The 21,827-nt window shown below is 39.0% G+C and overlaps 1 protein-coding gene across 3 annotated transcripts in view; it reads left to right on the top strand.

Moving 5' to 3' along the window:
* The window catches only part of emc8 (ER membrane protein complex subunit 8), a 48,976-nt gene that overhangs the window by 24,918 nt on the left and 2,231 nt on the right, over window positions 1–21,827 (top strand). For 2 of the 3 annotated variants that reach the window (XM_042775012.1, XM_042775013.1), the window contains 3 exons: window positions 21,093–21,169; window positions 21,250–21,319; window positions 21,405–21,499. In XM_042775012.1, the coding sequence (XP_042630946.1) occupies window positions 21,093–21,169; window positions 21,250–21,319; window positions 21,405–21,499 (242 nt within the window). The remainder of the gene's footprint in view (window positions 1–21,092; window positions 21,170–21,249; window positions 21,320–21,404; window positions 21,500–21,827) is intronic. The other variant, XM_042775015.1, reaches the window with a different exon arrangement.

Raw genomic sequence — 21,827 nt, forward strand, 5'->3', positions numbered from 1 at the left:
GACATAATGCAATCTCTTCCTAACAAATTGATTAGGAGTCTGATTTGATACCAGAATGGGCATTGTTATACTTTGATCTTTTGTTTGTAGACATACTTATTGGAATTAATTGCATTTTTCCTGAGAATCCTATCCTAATTTAAACAAGTATAAAAACACCTGTATCTAACATCATGGGAGTGTTTTTTTCCTTCTATTTTAATTTGCATAATAGGCTCTTGATCAGTTTTAGTTGTTAAAATTGGAAGCTGACTCTCGGTGTAGGATTCTCTGGGCACCCCTAATAGCCTGGATTGGGACCTCCCCAAGGGTTTACTGGGCCCTGTACTCAGAGCTGGGTAGATTACTTATGAATTGTAATCAGTTACTGATTACAGATTACATGACAAAATTTGTAGTCAGTAATATAATCTCTTAGATTACACATTTTGTGTAAATCTTAATCATTTTCATTTCTTCTGGATTACATTTGATTACATACAAAAGTAACCTTATTTGATATCACATATAAATGAATTAGCCTAATTCTGCGCTATTTTTGACAGATACAAAGAAAAAATATATTCCAAAAAATATATAATTCACCAACAAGAGCTACAATAGCTTCTTTTTTCAAGTGCAAATGTATGGACAGTTAATATTTACAAAATACAAACACTAATGTACCTTGCTGTTAGTAAACTTGCTAGTAACACTGAATAAACAAAATCACATTTAGGATTTTTTAAAGCATATTTGCAGAATTAAGTAAGAGAATTTGAAAACAACTACAGTACATTACAAAAACCAATATTGAATAACATGAAATTCACAGCAATATCTGCTAGGTCAAATATTTAATCTAAAAACACTAGAGATGTATCAATGAAAAACATCAAACAATATAGCTACATTGCAAACATGAATTTTGAAAAGAGACTAAATTCACACAGCAATGGCATTTCTATCCATCTCAAAACATTTTAAGTGCATATTAACAATGAGGAAATGACAAACAATAACAACATTACAAAATGACTATGAAAGAACACTGATAATGATTTTGTAGTGAAGTAAATACTACATAAAAACAAATGTAATTTCTACATTAAATAATTAAGGCAAGAATTAAAAAAAAATAAAGTAAATTCTATGTTAGTACTCAATTTAAGCTTGTAGAAATTAAAGTTGGAACTTATAAGTATATTTTACTTGAAATTGTTTGTTATGTTTACAATGATTATTTAAGTAAATATCAAAGTTATGATCCCATATTTCCCATCATGCACTTGGGCATGAATAATTAAAAATGTTAAATTTTTCACTGTTTTCGAGTAGTATTTACACTGTTTTATGGTTGCTTTTGATGTTAAGTTTAGTAACTTACTATTTTGTGACATCTGGAGATCATTTTCTAATCAAAATGACCCATTTATACTCAAACACTATTCACTGATTGTTACCGTCATTGGTGTACCAAGTATTGAGGTCTCTGTGTTCATTATATTAATAATAATATATATTAAAAGTAAACCTAAAAATAAATCTATCTATCTAAAATACCAATCTAACTATCTATCTATCTAAAGTTTATTTGCTTACAGATTTTATTTAATGCAATACTTTGTTTTTACTTAAAATATATGTGCGCAAACCTTGCAAAGAGAGAAAAATTAAGTGAATCTTACTTATTGGGTTTTTTTTTTCAGCACATTAAATTACTGTTACTTAACAGCACACTTATTTACAGTGATAAGCACTATTTAAGTAAAATTTAAGTAAAATGTTAAAACAAAGCGATGTCAACAAATTTATGGGAAATTCCCAAAGAAAAATAAACTTAAAACATTTCTGTTTAGGCTTTAGATGTCATTTTTTTTGTAAATTAACTAGCCTTTTCTGAGTGCGATATATGTTCAAGCTTTTTTCAGTAAATGCCTAATCCACATCTTTTTGTTTTTCAGGTGAATCCTGCATTGAAACTCACAACGATATAGATATAGTATATATTCATCTCATAAAACAATTGAATGTGCAGAAGGTATTAACAATGAAGAAAAATCAACATTACAAAAAACAGTATTAAAGAACATGAAATTCCAGCAATAACTTTGCTAGGTCAAAGATGGTCCGTGGACAGCAATTAATCCGGGTAGGCAGTGACATTATTCCGTATCTTTCTTTAAAAATGAAATCATGTCAGTACATCCAGTGACTTACAGGCTGCGTTCCCCTCCATTTCCATTATCATGTTGCTGATTTCTTCTAGCGTGGATTCTGACCCCCTCCCCCTCTCCGTCGGAAAAACTCAAAGAATCATGAAAGAATATAAGCGGCAGGTTTATAGGAAAAATCTTACTCTAATTACAAGTACTTCAGTTTGGAATCTGATTACGTAATCCAGATTACATGTAATCCGTTACTACCCAGCTCTGCCTGTACTAGACCTCAGTTAGGATCTTCCTTCTACTCTGAGGGTGCTGTTGCCATAGATAAGTTGGACAGTTATTTTTATTATGTCCGGGCTGTCCACAGCCCCAGCACACACCTGGAGGACCAGTATAAGGCTTGCCTCTTCCTCTCTGGCCTCACTATATGGGTTTTTTTCTCCATCCCATTGGTCCTGGCTGTTGAGTATAAACATTAATTATGGCCACAGGGCTTGGGTGTGCGTTTGGAGGGACTGCTGTAAGCGGGCTTGTCTGAAGAGTTGGCTGCGGAGCAATTACTGGCGACATCATTGTCATTTGTTCTGCTTCTGCATTCATTATTGACTCTTGAATCTTTTTCTTAAACAGAGAGCTTACGAATGGTCCAGACCAACCTTACGAAAGTGTGACTTACAGAAGATATACTTAGCGTACGAACGTGTCGGGAATCGTGCCATAACATTAAGAGATAGGTTAAGGAATAGGTTAAGAACTACTTAGCGATAAGAACGTTTTGGGGAACCGGGCCCAGGTAAATTAGAGATAATACTGTATTTCAAAATTTTGACTTTTATCTTGCAATTCCGAGATTATATATCACAATTCTGGTAAGAAAAATCAACTTGTCTTTAGCCCCTTTTCACCAGAGGAATCAATTCAATAGTTCATAGAACTATTGGTCAAAGTACCTGGATGCTCATGCATTCGCACTGCAGGAACTAGTAACAATTGTAGTTCTAGGAACTCCTTTTACGGCAACTAAATTAACTCCTACTTCAGAGTAGTGTCTAAACCCGCAATATAGGAACTACCAGTTATATAAGTGTACCTTAATTGGCCGAACACATATGAGAAAACGCTGGCACCCACCATTTTTAAAAAAGTGGGATAAACACACAACAGTTTATTATTCACGGAGCAGTTTACAGTAGGCTACAAAGTGGAAGACAGCAATAAATGGACCGGACGCCGAAGTCCAAGCACTTCTCTGACTTGATCACTTAAATGATTTTGCTGTCCACTGGTTTACGTCATTTCTAAGTTCCTGTTGGCGAAGCAAATGCAACCAGGAAACCGGCCCAGGGGAACCTAAAGTTCCCAGGGAACTACCGGACCGGCTAGTTCCTAGAACTATGCAGTGCGAAAGGGGCTTTTCTCTCTTTTTCCCTCGGCTCAGAATCATGAGTTTATAATCCCACACTTCTGAACTCCCAATTGTTGAGTTGAATAAAGTTTTAAAGCCTGAACCAGGAGATATAAACTTTCATTTGCAAGAAAAAAAAGTTAGAATTGTGAGATAAAATTGGTAAATGTTATGTAAAATGTTAGGTAAAAAAATTAATAGGTTTACATAGTATTTCATGCTTAATACAATATGTCCCCTATGTGAATATTATAGAGACCTATTGTTTAAAACAAATGTATGCTTTAAAAGTAGGGTAATCATAGCAGGTTTCATTCTATAGTTTGTTCATTTAAATGTTTAGCTTCAAATGGTCTTTGACAACAGTATTCTATAAAAAAATATATATATATGCATTCTGATTCTGACATCCAAAGGCACACCAATACTTTTTTTTCTCTTATTCCATCACTTTTACCCATTTCCTTCCAATTGTTCCCAGTGTTTTTCTGCCACCACAATGCGCATGCAGCTGCCCATGATGTAACTGTGATGTCTACTCCAAATTAGTCTATTCCTTCATCCTCACGTCTTTTCCATGTGTCCTTACCTTGCATCCTGAATGAGTGGAGCTAAGACACGAGAAAAGGAAGCAAGGAAAGGAAACGTAAGAAGTTTCTTTTTTGTCTTTTTTGTTCAATCAAACATACTGCATTTGAGAGTATGTTTGATTGACAGAAGAGAGAGCAAGGTTGGTAGCAATGGTGAGCAACGGGTCGTTTACTGGCTAAGATAACTAATTTAACTTTATTCTTTTTTCTTATGCTCTCTCATCTATATATGTAATGTTAGCTGGTGATATCGGCATTTCCAGCAGCCGGGGTCTGTATCTGGCAGCTGCCGCTGTATCGCCATTTCTAGCAGCCAGGGACTGCCACTGGCCAATTACATAATTCTTAAAACTTTTTGTATTGTACAGCATAGGACTGTCATTTGTAAGCATTATCATAGATTTCGTTAAAAATACTTTTATGGTCATTTTATTGAATGCTTGTGCATGACAGCATATTAATGAAATTATGTGCCCCATGGTAAACTAGATAAAACAAGGAATTTAAAAACTTTTTGAAAATGATTAAAAAATGTATTTAAAATGAATTTAAGACAATCATTTCAGGCTGCATGAAATACAGTGCAATTGATTTCAGACATCACACAGTGCTCATTCAATAAATGCACAGCTAAACCAGATGAGTTTTGAGTCTAGATTTAAAAGTGGCTAATGTTTTAGCACATCTGATTTCGTCTGGAAGCTGGTTCCAACTGTGGGTGGCATAATAACTAAAAGCGGACTCCCCTTGTTTTGTGTGAACCCTTGGTATTTCTAACTGACTCGATCCTAATGATCTGAGTGGTCTGTTAGTTTTATATTCATTGAGCATATCTGCAATTTATTTTGGTCCTAAGTCATTGAGTGATTTATAAATGAGTAAAAGTACTTTAAAACCTATCCTAAATGTAACTGGAAGCCAGTGTAAGGACCTGAGGACTGGTGTGATATGCTCAGATTTTCTGGTTCTAGTCAGAATTCTGGCAGCAGCGTTCTGCATTATCTATTTGAATATTAAAATCCCCTTCAATAGCAAAACAGTCAAACTCTGAGAAAATCTGTGATAACATTTCTGTGAACTCTTCAACAAAGGCTGGAGAGTATTTTGGAGGGCCTGTAAATAATGATAAACAGAATGCGTTGAGCACCTTTCAACACAATCCCTAGATATTCAAAAGACATGTTGCACTGCAGCAGAACTTGCTTGCATTGATAGACAGCTTTAAATAAAGCAGCTACACCTCCACCTCTCCTAACAGTCCTGCAGACACTCATAAAATTAAAGTTAGCAGGGGATAAAACATTGAGGACTGTTGCACTGCAGCTGGCTTCTAGCCATGTTTCGTTTAGAAACATAAAATCCAGATTGTTTGTGGTTATTAGGTCATTGATTAAAAATGATTTAATTTTGATGGCTGTGATTTGTGTCTTTACAGCAATCTTAGTTTGATGCATAAAAGGCCACAGATTAGATGAGTTAGCCCTTCGGCTTGAGAAGTAGACTCTATCAGATAAAAAAAATAGTGAAAGCTACAGGCACACTGGGTTCCCGCTTGTTCTGTAAACATTTGTGAATGTTGCCATTATTATAGCGGGGACCCGACACATATCATTGAGAGCTGCTATCAGTTGTTTTTGGTTCACCTACAGCAGATGGAGGGTTTGGGCCCTGCAGCGGCCGGAGACCTCTTACAGGAGGAGGAGGACGAGCTGAGCCCACAAGCTTTGGTGGTTGTGGGGCCCCACCATTTTATAGTTGATGTCTGGGGGCTTGCAGCAAATGAGTGGGAGAGTTTGGTCCCAGCATAAACCAGTTCCTCCATTTTCTGTGAGAAGCTCAGAAGTGGAGATGCTGGAGAGAGGAATAATGTGTCTGGTGAACAGGGCTGTGTCTCTGGTGTTTCCAGTGGCTGTGATATGTTGTCCTGGCTTCCCTGGCTGTTTTCCAGAAAGTCTCCTTGGGTGCTGAGTCTTGGAGCTGTTTTGATACATCACAGTCTGGTCATGATGAACTCTGTAGGCAGAGTTCAGCCGGGATAGTGTCCATGAGCAGTGCTTGTTGTGGCCGCGTCATGTTATCAGTGTCCTTGTAGGATGTGTCAACCACATAACGAATCGGACCAGGTGTGTGTGCTGAATAGATTTACGCACTCTGCTGAAGGATGACAGAGGGAGAAGTAAAATATTGTCCTTAAGCACTCTAGCACCAAGTTTGTTTGGGTGGAGGCCATCCGGTTTAAACAGTTGTCTATGGCCCCAGAAAAGATTGAAGTTGTCAATGAAATGCACTCCTTTTATATTGCAAGATCTTTGTAGCTATGTGTTCAGCCCAAGCAACCATGAAAACATATTAGTTCCCCTTGCTGGGAGTGGTCCACTGATGAATGACTTTGAGTCTTCGAAGTGTTTCAAAGAGTTCACTTAAGTCCTTCTTAACCCTGTGAAGTCGGTTAACGCGGATACACGTTTTGAGGCAAATTCTCATGATAAGACTGAAAAGAACTTAAATTACACTTTCAGTTTTAATCGTAAAAGCAAAACAAAAAAAAAAAACAAAAATGTAAAACTTCTACATTTAATACAAAACACAACAACAAAACAAAACTTATTTCAAAAATAAAAATAAAAGAAAACAAACAGAGTGCGCTGTCTGCAGCCTTGGTCTGCGGTGGTCTTAATTTAGAAACGCGTCATTAAAATGAACTGTAACTCAGTGAATACTCAACACAGAGACGTAAGAGATGTATCTATAGAAAGCTTGACATGTCTACTTTTAAACTAAGCAAGTGCTACCAAAACAAATTCTGTGATAAAGTAATCCACATGAAAACAATGCGATGTCCATCTTTCACATCTCCCTTCATTATATCTAATGTGACCACGCCCATGCGCCGAGCGTGCTATTGTTATTATAAGTGTCCACGTGAAGCTCGCGGTGGGTAAACTTTACACGTTTTTTAATTGTTACTGTTCACTTTGGTGAGAGGAATAAGACATAATTCACCCCAATAAGACTTCAAGCCGAGAGGAATAAGATTTGAATTACCTCAGAAAGAAGAATGAAGCAGCTTGACCCAGGAGAGATAAACCATAAGTCTTTTTTTATTATTAATCTACTTGTATTAGTTTTCATATAACTTGTACACATTATACCAAATGTGAATAATCAGGTGAAACATTATGAAGTTTCATTTACATCAACTCTGTCGTTTTCAATGCATGCCAGGATGTTTTTTTTATTTTTATTTTTTTTATGTTCTATAAACATAGACAGCTCTGGTGTAAATGTTACTAATGTATTTATACCCGTCATTGGGTGTTTGCAATCGTCTGAGGTAAAAAAAAAAAAAAAAAGTGTCAAGTAAGCTGTAAATATCAGACAATAAATGTGCTATGGTAATTGTGTTCTTTTTTTCCTATAAATTACTAATAGCATCAGTGACATCACCAATAATGTGTTAATAATGTGCAGTTTAATTTGCGTAAACGGCATTGTACTTTTTATTTCAAGATGATAATAGCCTGTTTCAAAGAGCCAATGCAAATAAGCAGCCCACTCAAGAACCTGGAACACAATGAGACCAAGCCCAGAGGCACACACTCCCATCTCTCTTCAAGGCTCTTTAAAAAAAGTATGTCCGTCAGATCGCATAAACAATATATATTTTGGATATGCCAGGTAGTGTTTATTTATATATTTCAAACAGGGCACATGAGCCTGCATTCATGTGATCTCCAGCAACTTAGCGAAATGGGCATTTGCTAAAGTAGTGCCCCCCGTAAACTATTGTGAAATATTTTTTACTCTTTCAACTAACTGCTTTCCCTATTTGACCTCTAATTTTACAATTTTATTTGTTATTCCTGTGATTCCAAAAAGCTAAATTTTCAGCATCATTACTCCAGTCTTACTCAAAAGTGTAACAATACAACTATACATTAAAAAAAAGGGGGGGGCTGGGGGGTCAGTGTATATATATTAAACTTTATTCGACACAATGTGATACATTACACTAACGCATGTTAGAAACGATGCTGTTCTTTCAATTTAATAAAAAAGAGTATTCAAAATTAATAATAATAATAATAATAATAATAAATGTATTTTTGAGTAGCAAATCAGAATATTAGAATAATTTCTGAAAGATCGTGTGACTGGAGTAATGATGCTAAAAATTCAGCTTTGAAAGTCAGCTTTGATTGTTCCTAATATACTGTTTAACTGCACTCACAAGTGAATCTCAAGTTATTTTATGGGATAATTTAATATATTCTAAATAAACTACAAACCTAAAATTAAAGCTGCAAGCAGCAATGAAAGGGCCCTCGCACCCGGGCTCACCACCAACCGGTGGCCATAGGAGAACAGCGAACGTTGGGCCATATGCTTATAAAAAGGTAAATATTTGTGCCAAATTTCTTGCTGCCAACTGGTGGTGATTTAAGGATTATAACTAATATTGGCATGTAAATGTCTTCAGGCCAGGACTCTACCAAAACATGCGCTCGGGCAGATCAGACATTGCATGTTTGCTAGTGTAAAGAAGTCATTTCCAGTTGCCAGCAGGTATGCATAGATTATAACTGAAATATTGGTCTTAAGATCTATTATTACGTATTGCTTATTTTGTCCGTTTCTCATTAAAACCATCACCGTGGTTCTGGAGCGCATGAGCAATCGATGTATTCAGCCCTGAATAAAGAAAACCTACAAGCACTCATAAACACTCATTTTCATCTCTATAATATGTCTTTCTAATTGTTTTTTAGTTGATTCATGTTTTAATGTAAAAAGGCTGTAGTTTCTGTATGTAGACTTTTTTTCCCTTCCAAGTGTCTAGATCGCGCTGTCAGACAGGCTGCGGCAAATATTTCTGTTAAACACTCACAAACATTCTGAATTTAGTCTTGTGGTGTCGTCTCTAATTGGCGGATTGTGTGCAATCGCCGTAATATTTTTTAGTTTTAAAAGGTTCTTAAACACGAATAAACGCGTTTGTTGTGAGCTCCGTTGCGAAATCACGCGCTGTTCTGGAGCGGTGACCTATTCTTCTTATCTTCTCTCTGTTATCTGTCGCAAGAAATCATTTATTAATAAGCCCTGACCCGCTAATAATAAGATAGGTTGGTTTAGCTTGTCAGTGTGAATAAAATCTATTTATTTATTTATATTTTTAAACTCGAAAGTAAAAGTGAACACTACGCGCGCCTCCTCCCTCTCAGTCCCGGGAATTGCTCCTGTAGAGGAGCCATGGTTCTCTCGGGACAAATGAAAGTCTCAGGAACAAATAACATTCCTCACACGCAAGAGACCAAAGATCCATATTCAAATCAAAAATAGCCGATTCCTGGTGGTCGTTAGCTCATAGTGACTGTAAATTAGAAAGTTGTCCGTCTTAATAAGAACAATATATGTCCCGAGTTTGGTTGTTCTGTAGCCTAAAAACTAAGCCCCCACTTTTGAGCAAACAGGTGGCGCTATTAGAGTGCCCTAATCCACGCCCTTGTTATGACCTTTGCCAGTGTCTAGCTATTCATTTAATACTGCTATGTTTCTGGTTTTCATGAAATGCTAAAGCTATGTTTATTCTGCCTCAAAATAAGCAATATAGTTATACCGGAAAATGATTCCGTGTGATATGGTTGCAATGGCAACACTAGATTAGATATCAAAATCCCCTCAACAGTTTTACGATGGGCCGTGTTGTGTCATTATGATGATGAAAAGTTTTGAAGCAAATTGACCGTAAACTACGATGCTGAATTTCAACGCATTTTGAAACTGACACACTCCTGCTGCCCGTTTGGTGGCGCCTATAATTTTGACTCCTAATAGTCACACAATATGTGGATCGGAATCATCTCAATTCGAACAAAATTGATGAAGTTTAATTAAAATTCAGGAAATGTATGTGGATTTGTTATTAGACACTTCCTGTTTCTCACTTCTCGCCATTACATAATTTGCACGCCATCACCACGCGTACCAAACATCCCCTGGCAATTTTGCATCCCCATGTCTTGAGATATCAAAACATTTGGGGGGGGGGGGGTGGCTAATTTTGCTTTTTTTCAATGTTTGGGTGGGGGGGGGGCGATCATGCGTTTTGACCACGTGGTTGGGGCCCTGGCATCGGGTAGAAAACCTAAGACAAGTACAGTATCAAATTCCAGAGCATGCACTTTTTACATAGCTCTAAATAGCTGACTTCCTGTTGGGCGGAGCCTATGACATGCAATACGAAAGTTGTTCGGTCACAAATGAGATCTATATGTGTACTGAGTTCATATGAATACGTGCAAAGTATGTTTGAACTATACATCAACATTTCTTGACTGTGTTCCAGGGGGCGCCGTAGGGCCCCTGTGCCACGCCCGGGTCTCAGCCTCTGCAGCCTCCTAATGGCCACAGATTCTAAGGTGTGTGCAAATTTTTCAAGAGTGGGGGGGATTTTGAGCATGTTAAGGGCCCAAAAGCCCCCACAACTTGACGAAAAATATAAGACTACTAAACCCTAATAGCCAACTTCTGTTTGGGCGGAGCCTATGACATGCAATACGAAAAGTTGTGTTGGCTTGATGAGATCTATATGTGTACCGAGTTTTCTACATCGTGGCTACGTGCAAGTATGTATGATATATGGCCCTCCATATTCCAGGGGCGCTGTAGAGCCCCTGTGCCACGCCCGTGTATCAGTCTCTGCCGGCCCTAATGGCCGCAGGTTCCAACTGTGTGTGCCAATTTTCAAGAGTTTTTCGAGTATGTTTAAGGGCCCCAAAAGCCCCCGAGACGTTGGAAAAAAAAAAAAAAATAATAATAATAATAATAATAATATAATCATAATAATAATAAAAAATAATCCTAAGGAAAAACAATAGGGCTCTCAGCCCTCCAGGCTTGAGCCCTAATATAAAAAATAATCCTAAGGAAAACAATAGGGCTCTCGCCCTCCAGGCTTGAGCCCTAATAATCCTTAGAAAAACAATAGGGCCCTGCGCCCATTGGCTCGGGCCCTAATAATAATAAACAAAGCAGATACAATAGGGTCCTCACACCATCGGTGCTCGGGCCCTAAAAATAATCCTAAGGAAAACAATAGGGCTCTCGCCCTCCAGGCTTGAGCCCTAATAATAATAATAAAAAATAATCCTAAGGAAAACAATAGGGCTCTTCGCCCCCCAGGCTTGAGCCCTAATAATAAACAAAGCAGATACAATAGGGTCCTCAAACCATCGGTGCTCGGGCCCTAATAATTTTAAGTGATACATAAGGTTGGGCTTATCTCTCTCATTCGGGACAAATCCAAACATGTTGCCCATTTGAAGCTAAACTCTTATTCATTAGGTAAAATAGGTTTGGATTTCACACGTGTTTTAGTATCGACAAAAAAAAAATCATAGTGAGTAAAAATATGCCAAAGTGGACCGCTGCTCGCGCCCCATGGCTCGGTGAACTACTGCTGCTTACAAGGAAAATGTGCGCGTGAAGCATCAGCACGATCAAAGTCACAATTCACAATTTTTGGTCACACAGTAAAGGCATAATTAAAAAATCCAAAGTGTTAGCAGTTTGAAAAATCAAGAATAATAACAGAGTGAATAAGAATTATTTGTAAATGCTGCACCGTTCTCATTTCGCTCTGCAAATGCAACCTGAAGATTTTTTTTTTTAACCAAGAATGAACCAAAATGAAAACATTTAGCTTTTAATCCGTAAATTTTTGATGAGTAGAGTGTAGCCTAATACTATCCTATTTTTTAATGGCTTTTAAGGATGTTATAATGTATATTATAATGTTATTGTTGTTTTATGTCTTTCTTTCATTTTACAATTACATTCAGTTCACAATCCGTCCCTTTGCACCACCTGGCAGTAGTTTCGCGAATGATTTTAACACGCGACTAACTTGCAGTTAACACCGCGGCCCTGCGGATAATACCCATATTGGTTGTCAACCTACTGTATAACCTTCTGATTTGAGAGATCCATCTGTATCAAGCTATAGCAATGCAGTTATATCACAGGCCGTTGGCATAAATTGTACTCGTGATGGAGCGGTGGTGGAGCGCTCTTGGAGCGAGTGAAAACCACGATGCTCTGACTTTTAAAAAATCCGCTCCTCGCTCCAGTCAAAATCACACCGCTCTACTCCGCTCCGCTCCACTCACTTACTCTGGCCGGGAGGTTGCTGCTTCAGTCAGCGATGGCTTAAAAATGACAAATTGTTAAAACGAGAACTAAATACTTGAGTAGACTCCTGTTAAGTTTTTTTTTTTTTTTTTTTTTTTTTTTTTAAGTTAAGTTTGTTTGTTTTTTTTCATGGAAGAGTCTGCGCTTTTGAGCCATATAAAAGGTAAACAAAAATTTCCCTGCTCAGTTAAACTAAATCTTTAGCGATTAAAGTGAAAATGAATGAAAAGGGTTTATTGTGGCATACGTTTAAGATCTGCTCACAATGCATACAAATTTCTGCTCACAAATTTCTTTATGCAGGTTTTTCCCCGGCGTTAGGGTTAGGTTATTAATAATAGGCATTATAACAAATCACACACGGTGTTGAGCGCAGATTAGTCACCAGTGAGGAAAAATCCGCAGAATGCTACAGTTGTGTTAAGATCATGCACTCATTGAATGTATTCTGTACTCTGTCGAATATTGTCATCATAAATAGCAGAAACGATGTAAGCAATAAATTAATTTTGCGGTGTAGACCGCAAGATTCAGTGAAATCATTAGTCATTAATCAGGAATGTTTGTTGCTCGTTTTCTGTATGTTTTTTTTATCCCGAATTGAATAACCATCTCGGTTTTCATGCTACTAAAATTACCAATTTGAAAAATTTAATGAATATGACGTGTCGTTTCCCCCACACAAAAACATAATCGAAATTAATCATCATCACATCAAATTTAAGGACATTCAAATGTAAGGACATTCATACAAACTGTTTTGTACCGTTCCAAATGCACCACCTGCTGGCAATTTGCTGATTTTGTTTATAACAATTAAAAATTGCTAATGTGCCTCGAAAATCCAAACGATTTACAAAGTAAGGTGGGTGTGTGTGTGTGTGTGGGTGTGTGTGTGTGTGTGTGCTGAAATGTTGTGTGTGGGTGTGTTTTAAATTAAAATAACTTATAGCTACTTTTGACTAATCCCTTTTCTTAAAAAGACTAATCCATTTTCTTAAAAATGATTCAACTTTAATGGCTGAAATGTGAGGTTTATCACTATAGAAAACTTTAGTTATTTGTAAAGAACCTGTTTTTGAACTGTAAATCATGTTTTTTACAGTCATTTTATAGTACCAGTCATGTTACCACAGACATTGCCCTACCCTGCTCATACAGTATTAATTTTATTTGTGCAGGTATTAAAAAGCCTTAAATTTTATTTTAAAAATACTGCAGATACCCTGTAAATTCTTTATTTTGTGCTAGGTGCATTTTAATTCTGAAACCGGAAGTGCTCATTTTATTCAACGAAGTATAAGCCTTTTGGAAAATCTATTTGTGGCAGTTTTGATGTGGGAAGTCGTGGCCTAATGGTTAGAGAGTCGGACTCCCAATCGAAAGGGTTGTGAGTTCGAGTCTCGGGCCGGCAGGAATTGTAGGTGGGGGGAGTGCATGTACAGTTCTCTCTCCACCTTCAATACCATGACTTAGGTGCCCTTGAGCAAGGCATCGAACCCCCAACTGCTCCCCGGGCGCCGCAGCATAAAATGGCTGCCCACTGCTCAGGGTGTGTGTTCACAGTGTGTGTGTGTGTTCACTGCTTTGTGTGTGTGCACTTCGGATGGGTTAAATGCAGAGCACGAATTCTGAGTATGGGTCACCATACTTGGCTGAATGTCACGTCACAAATAACTCTGTGTATAGGTGTGAGACAATGGGTCTTCGCAATCCGCTGTCAGGCGAAACCGGGTTTGCCCAAAAACCAATGATAAAAAAAATAAATCCACAAAAATATGGCAATACTCACAGAGATGTAAGGTGTAAAGTGATGTTTATTTACAGTGCTAGAGAGGTGAAACACTCCCGTAGACAAACGACCAAAAGCTATACACAAAAGTAACAAAAAAAGAAAAATCAAATAACAAACAAAACAAATATATATATATATATATATATATAAATAATGCAAACTACTCCAATGACAAGGGGGAAAAAATTGCTCACGGCACCACATTTGCACACTCGCTCGCCAGGTTAACTGACCTCCAATATTTCTTTCATGTCGTACCATGTCTTCTGTGCCTTTTGTGCTTTTCTGAGGTTTTCTTGGGCTTTAACCCTGTAGCTCTCCAGGCCGTCTGTCATCTTAAGGACGTACTGGACAATGCCCTTCTCAGACTTCATGTCTCCAGACGAAGCGGCCTCCCAACCTTTTCGCAGGAGATCCAGCGGCCCTTGAATCCGCCATCCATACAGGAGCTCAAATTTAGAGAAGCCAGTTGATGCTTGTGGTACCTCCCTGTAGGCGAACAGCAAGAATGGTAGCCATTTGTCCCAGTCCCTTCCAGTGTCTGACACAAATTTGCAAAGCATGTTCTTGAGCGTCTGGTTAAAGCACTCCACCAGTCCGTCGGTCTGTGGATGGTATGGACTAGTCTTTATGGCGGTGATGCCCAGCTGCCGGTGCAGCAACTTCATCAGCCGTGATGTAAAGTTAGTCCCCTGATCCGTGAGGATCTCCTCAGGTATCCCCACTCGGGAGAACAGTTGGACGAGAGCATTGATAACCTTAGGTGTAGTGATGGAACGGAGAGGGAAAGCCTCAGGATACCTTGTCGCATAATCACTGACGACCAGGATATATTGGTGCCCTGCATTGCTTCTTTCCAGTGGCCCCACAATGTCCATGGTAATGTGCTTAAAGGGGACCGATATCACAGGCAGTGGAAGTAATGGTGTCCTATCTCGTTGGCGCACAGCACTGGTTTTTTGACATGTATGGCATGTGGTGTAGTATGTTTGTACATCACTGTAGAGATCGACCGATATGGGTTTTTCTATAGCCGATGCCGATGTTTAGAGGTCAGGGTCAGCCGATGGCCGATATGTGCTGCCGATTTTTAGGGCCGATATCTTGAAGTTTTCCCCCTCATTTGCATGCTAAAATGTCACACTAATAATAAGTGAATGCACAACATTTCTAAACTTATCATCATTTATTGAGCACTGACTTGAACCATCTCTTGAATCTTAATTTTGTGCACTGCACGGTATTACAAATAAAAAAAAATATCTAAAGTTAACCAAACAAATCAATAAACTGACCAAGTATTAAATATATAAAACAGGTTATATATATATATATAGTCAATCATTTACATAAAAGTTTTAGAGCATTTATCAAGCATAATTTTTCAAGTTGTTGGAACATAAATGTAAACTTAAATATACATTAAAATAAAAGAAATAAAATTGTATAAATAAAAATCAATTAAACTGAAAAATATAAAAAATAATATATATAAAAAATAAATAATAGTAGTGCTGCAAACACACTAGCAACCAACAACATTTGTGTTTGGTATAAATGACACAGAACATCTAAAGTGCATTCTAACTTCAGACTTACATCGCAGTCTGTTCATTATTAAGATTAAGTACAGTCAACCAAACAAACATATAAAAGGTTACACTGGTCAGTTTAAATAGACCGTAGTATACCGGTCCACTCTGCTGTTATGCCAAGGACGTTTTTGCTCTTGTGAAGAGGATGATCTTTTTCGTCTAGTTTACATTAAATAAATTAAAAATATTATAGTTTAACATTCAGATACATTGCGAATATGGAAACATTTGGATATGTGCAGAACGAGACGTGAGCAACAACCTCCAAATACATCTAGTTAAACTCGCGCTCGCTCGTCCTCGTCTGCACGCATGCATGCACTGTCACGATCTAATGCACTGTAAATGCAGGATTTAAAAAAAAAAAACAAAAAGGGCCTACCGGAATGCAAAAATTCAAAATCGAACATTTTGCAGAACATGATCAAATACAGTACTGGTCATTAATACTCGCATAAAATGTTTAATGTGAAAAAAGCGGTTCACTGACTGCGCAACACAGCCCCATGCGCCACAATTACGTTTGGGATAATTTTATTTTTAATACTATAGTGTCATTTGAAAACATTGCAATTGCGTTTTAAAATACAACAACGAGCACCACGAAACCATTTAAAGAGGCGCATTCAGCGGTCTCTTTGACAAGAAACAGTCAACTAAGTAAAATGATCTCAAATGTACAGCGCGCTCCCTTCATTTTATCAAATGATCATAATCACATATTCATTTTACAGTCCTGCTACTAGCATTTTATTCAGATTAAACCCCCTTTAAATCGGGTGAGAAAGCTTTTTTCCGAGTGGCTTTTGCACATAATAATACCGCTGCAGACGCATTTTGCAGCATTAAGGTTATTAATTAATCGTTAATTTAAACGACGATCGATCATGGAAACGATTAAATATTGACATCCCTAAATGCAAATGAGTTGGATGGAAACCTGGCTATTGTCTGCATCAAACCATGCTTCCGAACAAATGTCATTCACCGTTCTGTGCTGCTCCAGGACAGTTGTCTCTCCGAGCACAGTGCTGTCTGTGAGCGGGGCGGGGTAACGTAGCCCTCAATCACGCTGCAGTGTTTGTGAGAGCTGCCACCTTCTCCACCCCATTTACAGAGTGAAATTCTCTGACTACCTTTATCTCCCAGGACTGTTGTTGAATCTTCCAAAAGTTTTGGCTTGGGGTCCTTCACATTTGGCAGCAGCACTTTCCACCGCACCAATAACACGGGGCTGCCCGCCGACGTGCCTGAATTTAAATCAGCACTACTAAACACGGATATCGGCCGATGCCGATATATTAAAAAATGACAAATATCGGCCCGATATATCGGCCGACCGATATATCGGTCGACCTCTACATCACTGTACATGGAGGGCCACCTGAATCGGGCGCTAATGCGTGCATAGGTCTTTTGGAGTGCCAGGTGCCCTGCCCATGGAACACTTTGTGCTAGTTGTAACACAAGGGGACGACAACATGTAGGGACAACTAAACGTGTAGAATCAGGGGTTTGCATGTACAGTATATCATTGACAACATCATATTTTTCCCCCCAAGTCAGCTTGTTTTCCCTCCACCACCTTAGTAAACAGCGGTTTCAAGGACTCGTCAGCTCTTTGCAGTTGTGCAATATTCTCTGGGACCTGCCAGACATGAATTCCCAGACCCTCAGTTTGGATCTTAGGGGCTGGGGTACCCAGGCCTTTCTCCAGTCGCCGTTGACGATGTGTTTTCCTGGGCCCCTTGGTCCCGCCTTGCAGCAGACTATGATGAAAGTCTGGCAATGGCTGCAGACCTGTTTTCACCTGGGCTCGTGTCATTACCGGACAAGCAACATTTACAACATTAGAAGTGGACATATAAGTTTCAACAGAATGCAACAATTCAGTGAGCACTGGTAAGTGTCTTCCCAAAATCATGTCAGCAGGTAAGTCATCTACAATAGCCACATTCAACAGATAAGTTTGGTCTTGCACACATACATTAACTTCTGTTTGGGGGTACTGTTTGGCATCCCCGTGAACACATTGTACACTGACCATTTATTCGACCATTATTATTTTTTTATTTTTTTTGCAGTGACAAGGAGCTTCCAGCGTCCAACAAAGCATTCATATGTTGCCCATTCACAGTCACTTGCATATTCTGTCCTCTCCCCTTTGGACATAACAAAATCCAGTCAGTTTAGCTTTACACACTGGACAGACTGTTGCTTTGTGACCCAATTGGTGGCAGTAAAAGCAAACAAGTTTTTTCTTAGGAGCCCCTTTCTGTGCCTGCGTAAAATTAGTGTCAACATTAGGCTCACCAGAACTGTTGGGAGAGTTTTCAAAGTTACCTTTCATGGGTTGAGAACACTGACTACCACGGTGAGCGTTGATGTACTGCTGAGCCAGTTAAGCAGCATCCAGTCTAGTTGTCAGCTCATGTTCCTTGACCCAGACTCGAATCTCATAGGGTAGAACACGCAGAAACTGTTCCATACTATTGTCTCAGCAATCTCCTCCTTTGTGCATAGCTCAGGTCTTACCCAGCATTGGTACAAGTTCCGCAGCCGATTGTACGTTTCCTTCTGAGACTCTCCAGCTGGAGTGAAGGTACCGCCTGGAACCCCTGGCAGTAAGTCTGGGTGAGATGTTGAACTTTGCCAACAGCGCCTCCTTCAGGGCATTGTAAACGTCCGCTCTGTCCTCATCCATTGCCAAGAAGGCTTCCAGTGCCTGCCCAGACAGCAGTGGAACAAGATGATAACTCCACTCGTCCTCTGGCCACATACAGGTTTTAGCGAGATGCTCAAAGCGGTGCTAGAAGTTTTCAACGTCCTCCCCCTGCTGGAGGACTGGCAACCTCAGCTCCACTCGTGGCGTCGGCTGGTGGTAATACCCCATGTCGGTAGGTGAGTCTCGATGTCTCTGACCAGCTGTGCTTCTATGCTGACCTGGCGTTGGAAGCTCCATCCGTGGACTGTCGACCTCACTCGCCGCCTCAGCTGGCCGGACAGCTTGCAGAATCGACTCCCGCAGACTCCGTAACTCCTTTACATACCGTTGCTCTCTCTGCCCCTCTTAGCTCAGAAAGTCGTGCATCACTGCAAACATCCAATCACTAGCTGTTGGAGCAGAAGAGACGGCCTCTCGAGGTGATGTGGTCTTGGGACGAACAGGTGGGGGATTCTCCTCTCCCTCCTCCTCTGTAGACTCAGCAGTCTCCCAGGCCACATCCAAATCAGTGATAGCTTTGGTCTGGGACCGAAGCTCCACCCTAGGCTTCCTGCCTCTCTGTGCAGTTTTTCAAGTAGCCATCCCACTTCTGACACCAAATGTTAGACAACGGGTCTTCGCAGGCCTGCTGTCAGGCGAAACCGGGTTTGCCCAAAAACCAATGATAAAAAAAATAAATCCACTAAAATATGGCAATACTCAAAGAGATGTAAGGTGTAAAGTGATGTTTATTTACAGTGCTAGAGAGGTGAAACACTCCCATAGACAAACGACCAAAAGCTATAAACAAAAGTAACAAAGAAAGAAAAATCTGACCTCCAATATTTATTTGGGACTCCTTTTTATAATACAAGCCCCACCCCTGTTTCAAACCATTACAAATATGGATAGGTGGGTATTCGGGTGAGTGTATATACATTTTCACAACCCCACATAAATATATACACTTAAAAATAACGAAATATTTATAGAAACAAAAAACTGGCAAAAATAACAAAGACAAATGTAGACTTAAATAATAAACCTATAATAATAATGCCACATTTCCATTATCCCCCCCACCCCCTTTATTAATCAGACAATGGACGAGCCGACTTCCGGTTGCTTGACGCCGAAGCGGCCACACACAGCGGACCTGGCACTATTTATCCAGGCCACTGGGTGGCGCTCGGGTTTGGCCAGCAGATGGAGGAAAAGCAACGCGAAAGACAGGCAACACATATGCTGACAAACACTGAACACAGGTAGGTATTAACACGATAACACGACAAAACATAGGAACATAGAAACAAAAGACAACTCAGGTATGTATGTACGTATGTGTGTTGTTAGGCGCAGCATGGATTCTGACGGGGATGGAAATGGAGTGGATATGTTTGCGTGTATGAAGACCAGCGTGTTAATGGCATGCGTGTGTACCCACATCGCCTCAGCAGATAACGGAGGCTGAGGTATGATGGGGTGTGTGTGTGTATACTGACTTGTTGCACTTATGAATATGATACCTTTCCGGCATCAATTCTAGTAGGGTAAAACGTAATTCCGAAATGGACTGTTTTGCCCTGCCATTAGCCGAAGCTGTGTGTGAACAAGCCGCTGCTGCAGAGTGTGAGCTGCTCTGTCTCCATCCCTCAGTTTGGGTACCACTGGAGTAGGCGATTTGTACTCTATTAATTTGGTCTGTTACGATGCTCTATGTGTTTGATTACTAATGCCTGTGTAGTATGGCGTTGCACACACAGGACAAAAACGTTTAGCCTTGACACTTTATCGTCATTTGTGGTAAAATTTGCAAGATTTACCAAATTGAACAAAAATATATAAATGCAAAATTTGAATTCATGAATATATAACGGTATCCATGGTATAGCAAAATCCATATGGAACAACATAATACCAGTAGTCGCTTTCATACTGGTATAGCACCCACTCTTATTGGGGACCCAATGCTGCACTGGACACCCATACTGTATGTTCAGGGGAAAAATGCATGTTAAATATAGACCCATTTATGATCCATTATATTAAACACAATTTTACACACACCAGTATATTTTGCAGGAATAAATTGAATAAACAAAGCTACTTTTATATGTCAACTTCCAACCGTATGTCAATTTCAGTGTACATGCTTGTTAGATGATTTAATCTTTCTTGGAACATTGTTGACCACAGTTTGTTTTTATGAAATAGAGATTTGAAAAATAACATTTTCCAGGCATGACTATTAAAGTTACAGTTTTTCTCATACACTTCGGTGCAGATTTGGGGTTTGATTTGTTCCAGTATTCCAGTGTCTTGACCAAAGCCACAATTGATGATTTATCACTGTTTGTGTGATTTTTAGCCTGCAACTTTCAGATCACTAGCTCAGACCAAATATCTTGTCACAATCAAATCTTCTGTTTGGGAACTGAGGCCCCACCATGTTAACTGGCAAAACTGTCATGATCCTACCTTGAAGTTTTACTGGCGCATAGCATAGTTATGTCAGTCCATCAGCTAGTTCAGCATAAACTATTGTTCTTTTTAGCTGGGTAAGAGAACTATCACTGTAATCAGTATACTGTGAATCTCAGATGAAAAGGTCATGTTGAACCCAATACTTTGGTGCACTTATAGATCTAATGTCTTTCTTTTCTCAGATTGATGCATGGTGCAAAGAGAACAAGTATGTCATTGCTGGCTATTATCAAGCAAATGAGCGTATAAAGGAAGCCAGGTAAAATTTGACCACCTTTAGTGCTTTGCATGATATGTATGTGGTGTATGTGGAATGATGTGATCTTTCCAACTTTTCAGACCAAACCAGGTGGCTGAGAAGGTCGCTGCCAGAATCTCAGAAAACTTCAGTGAGGCTGCAATGATCATGGTAATTTACATATTGCTCATTTAAAATACCAATATAATATTACATTATAGCTACACAGTAAAACTGCATTGTTTGTCACCATTAGTTGGACAACAGCAGATTCACAATGGACTGTTTTGTGCCTGTTCTCTTCATCTATGATCATCATGATAACAAGTGGAAGTGCAGAGAGCCAAGCACGTAAGTATAGTTCATTTTGTAACATTCAATTATATTTCACCCAAAAATGTGTATTCTGTCATCAATTACTTGTGTTACGTTTACGCTAATCATTTCCATACACTTCAAGCATGCAGTTTTAAGGACAAAATTAGTACACATTGTTTTGTTTGTCGAGCAGCGTTGAAATGAGTAAAACTTAACATACATATCAGTACGATTTGTGTGTGTGTGTATATGTGCGTGTGTGTTAGTGTAACTGGGTGAGGGAGTAGAAATATATGAATAAAGGGGGCTGTAGGGAAGTACAACAGACTTAACCAGAGGAAAAAAAAAAAAAATATATATA

Source organism: Cyprinus carpio, chromosome A18 (genome assembly GCF_018340385.1).
Source record: "Cyprinus carpio isolate SPL01 chromosome A18, ASM1834038v1, whole genome shotgun sequence".
NCBI classification, from domain to species: domain Eukaryota; kingdom Metazoa; phylum Chordata; class Actinopteri; order Cypriniformes; family Cyprinidae; genus Cyprinus; species Cyprinus carpio.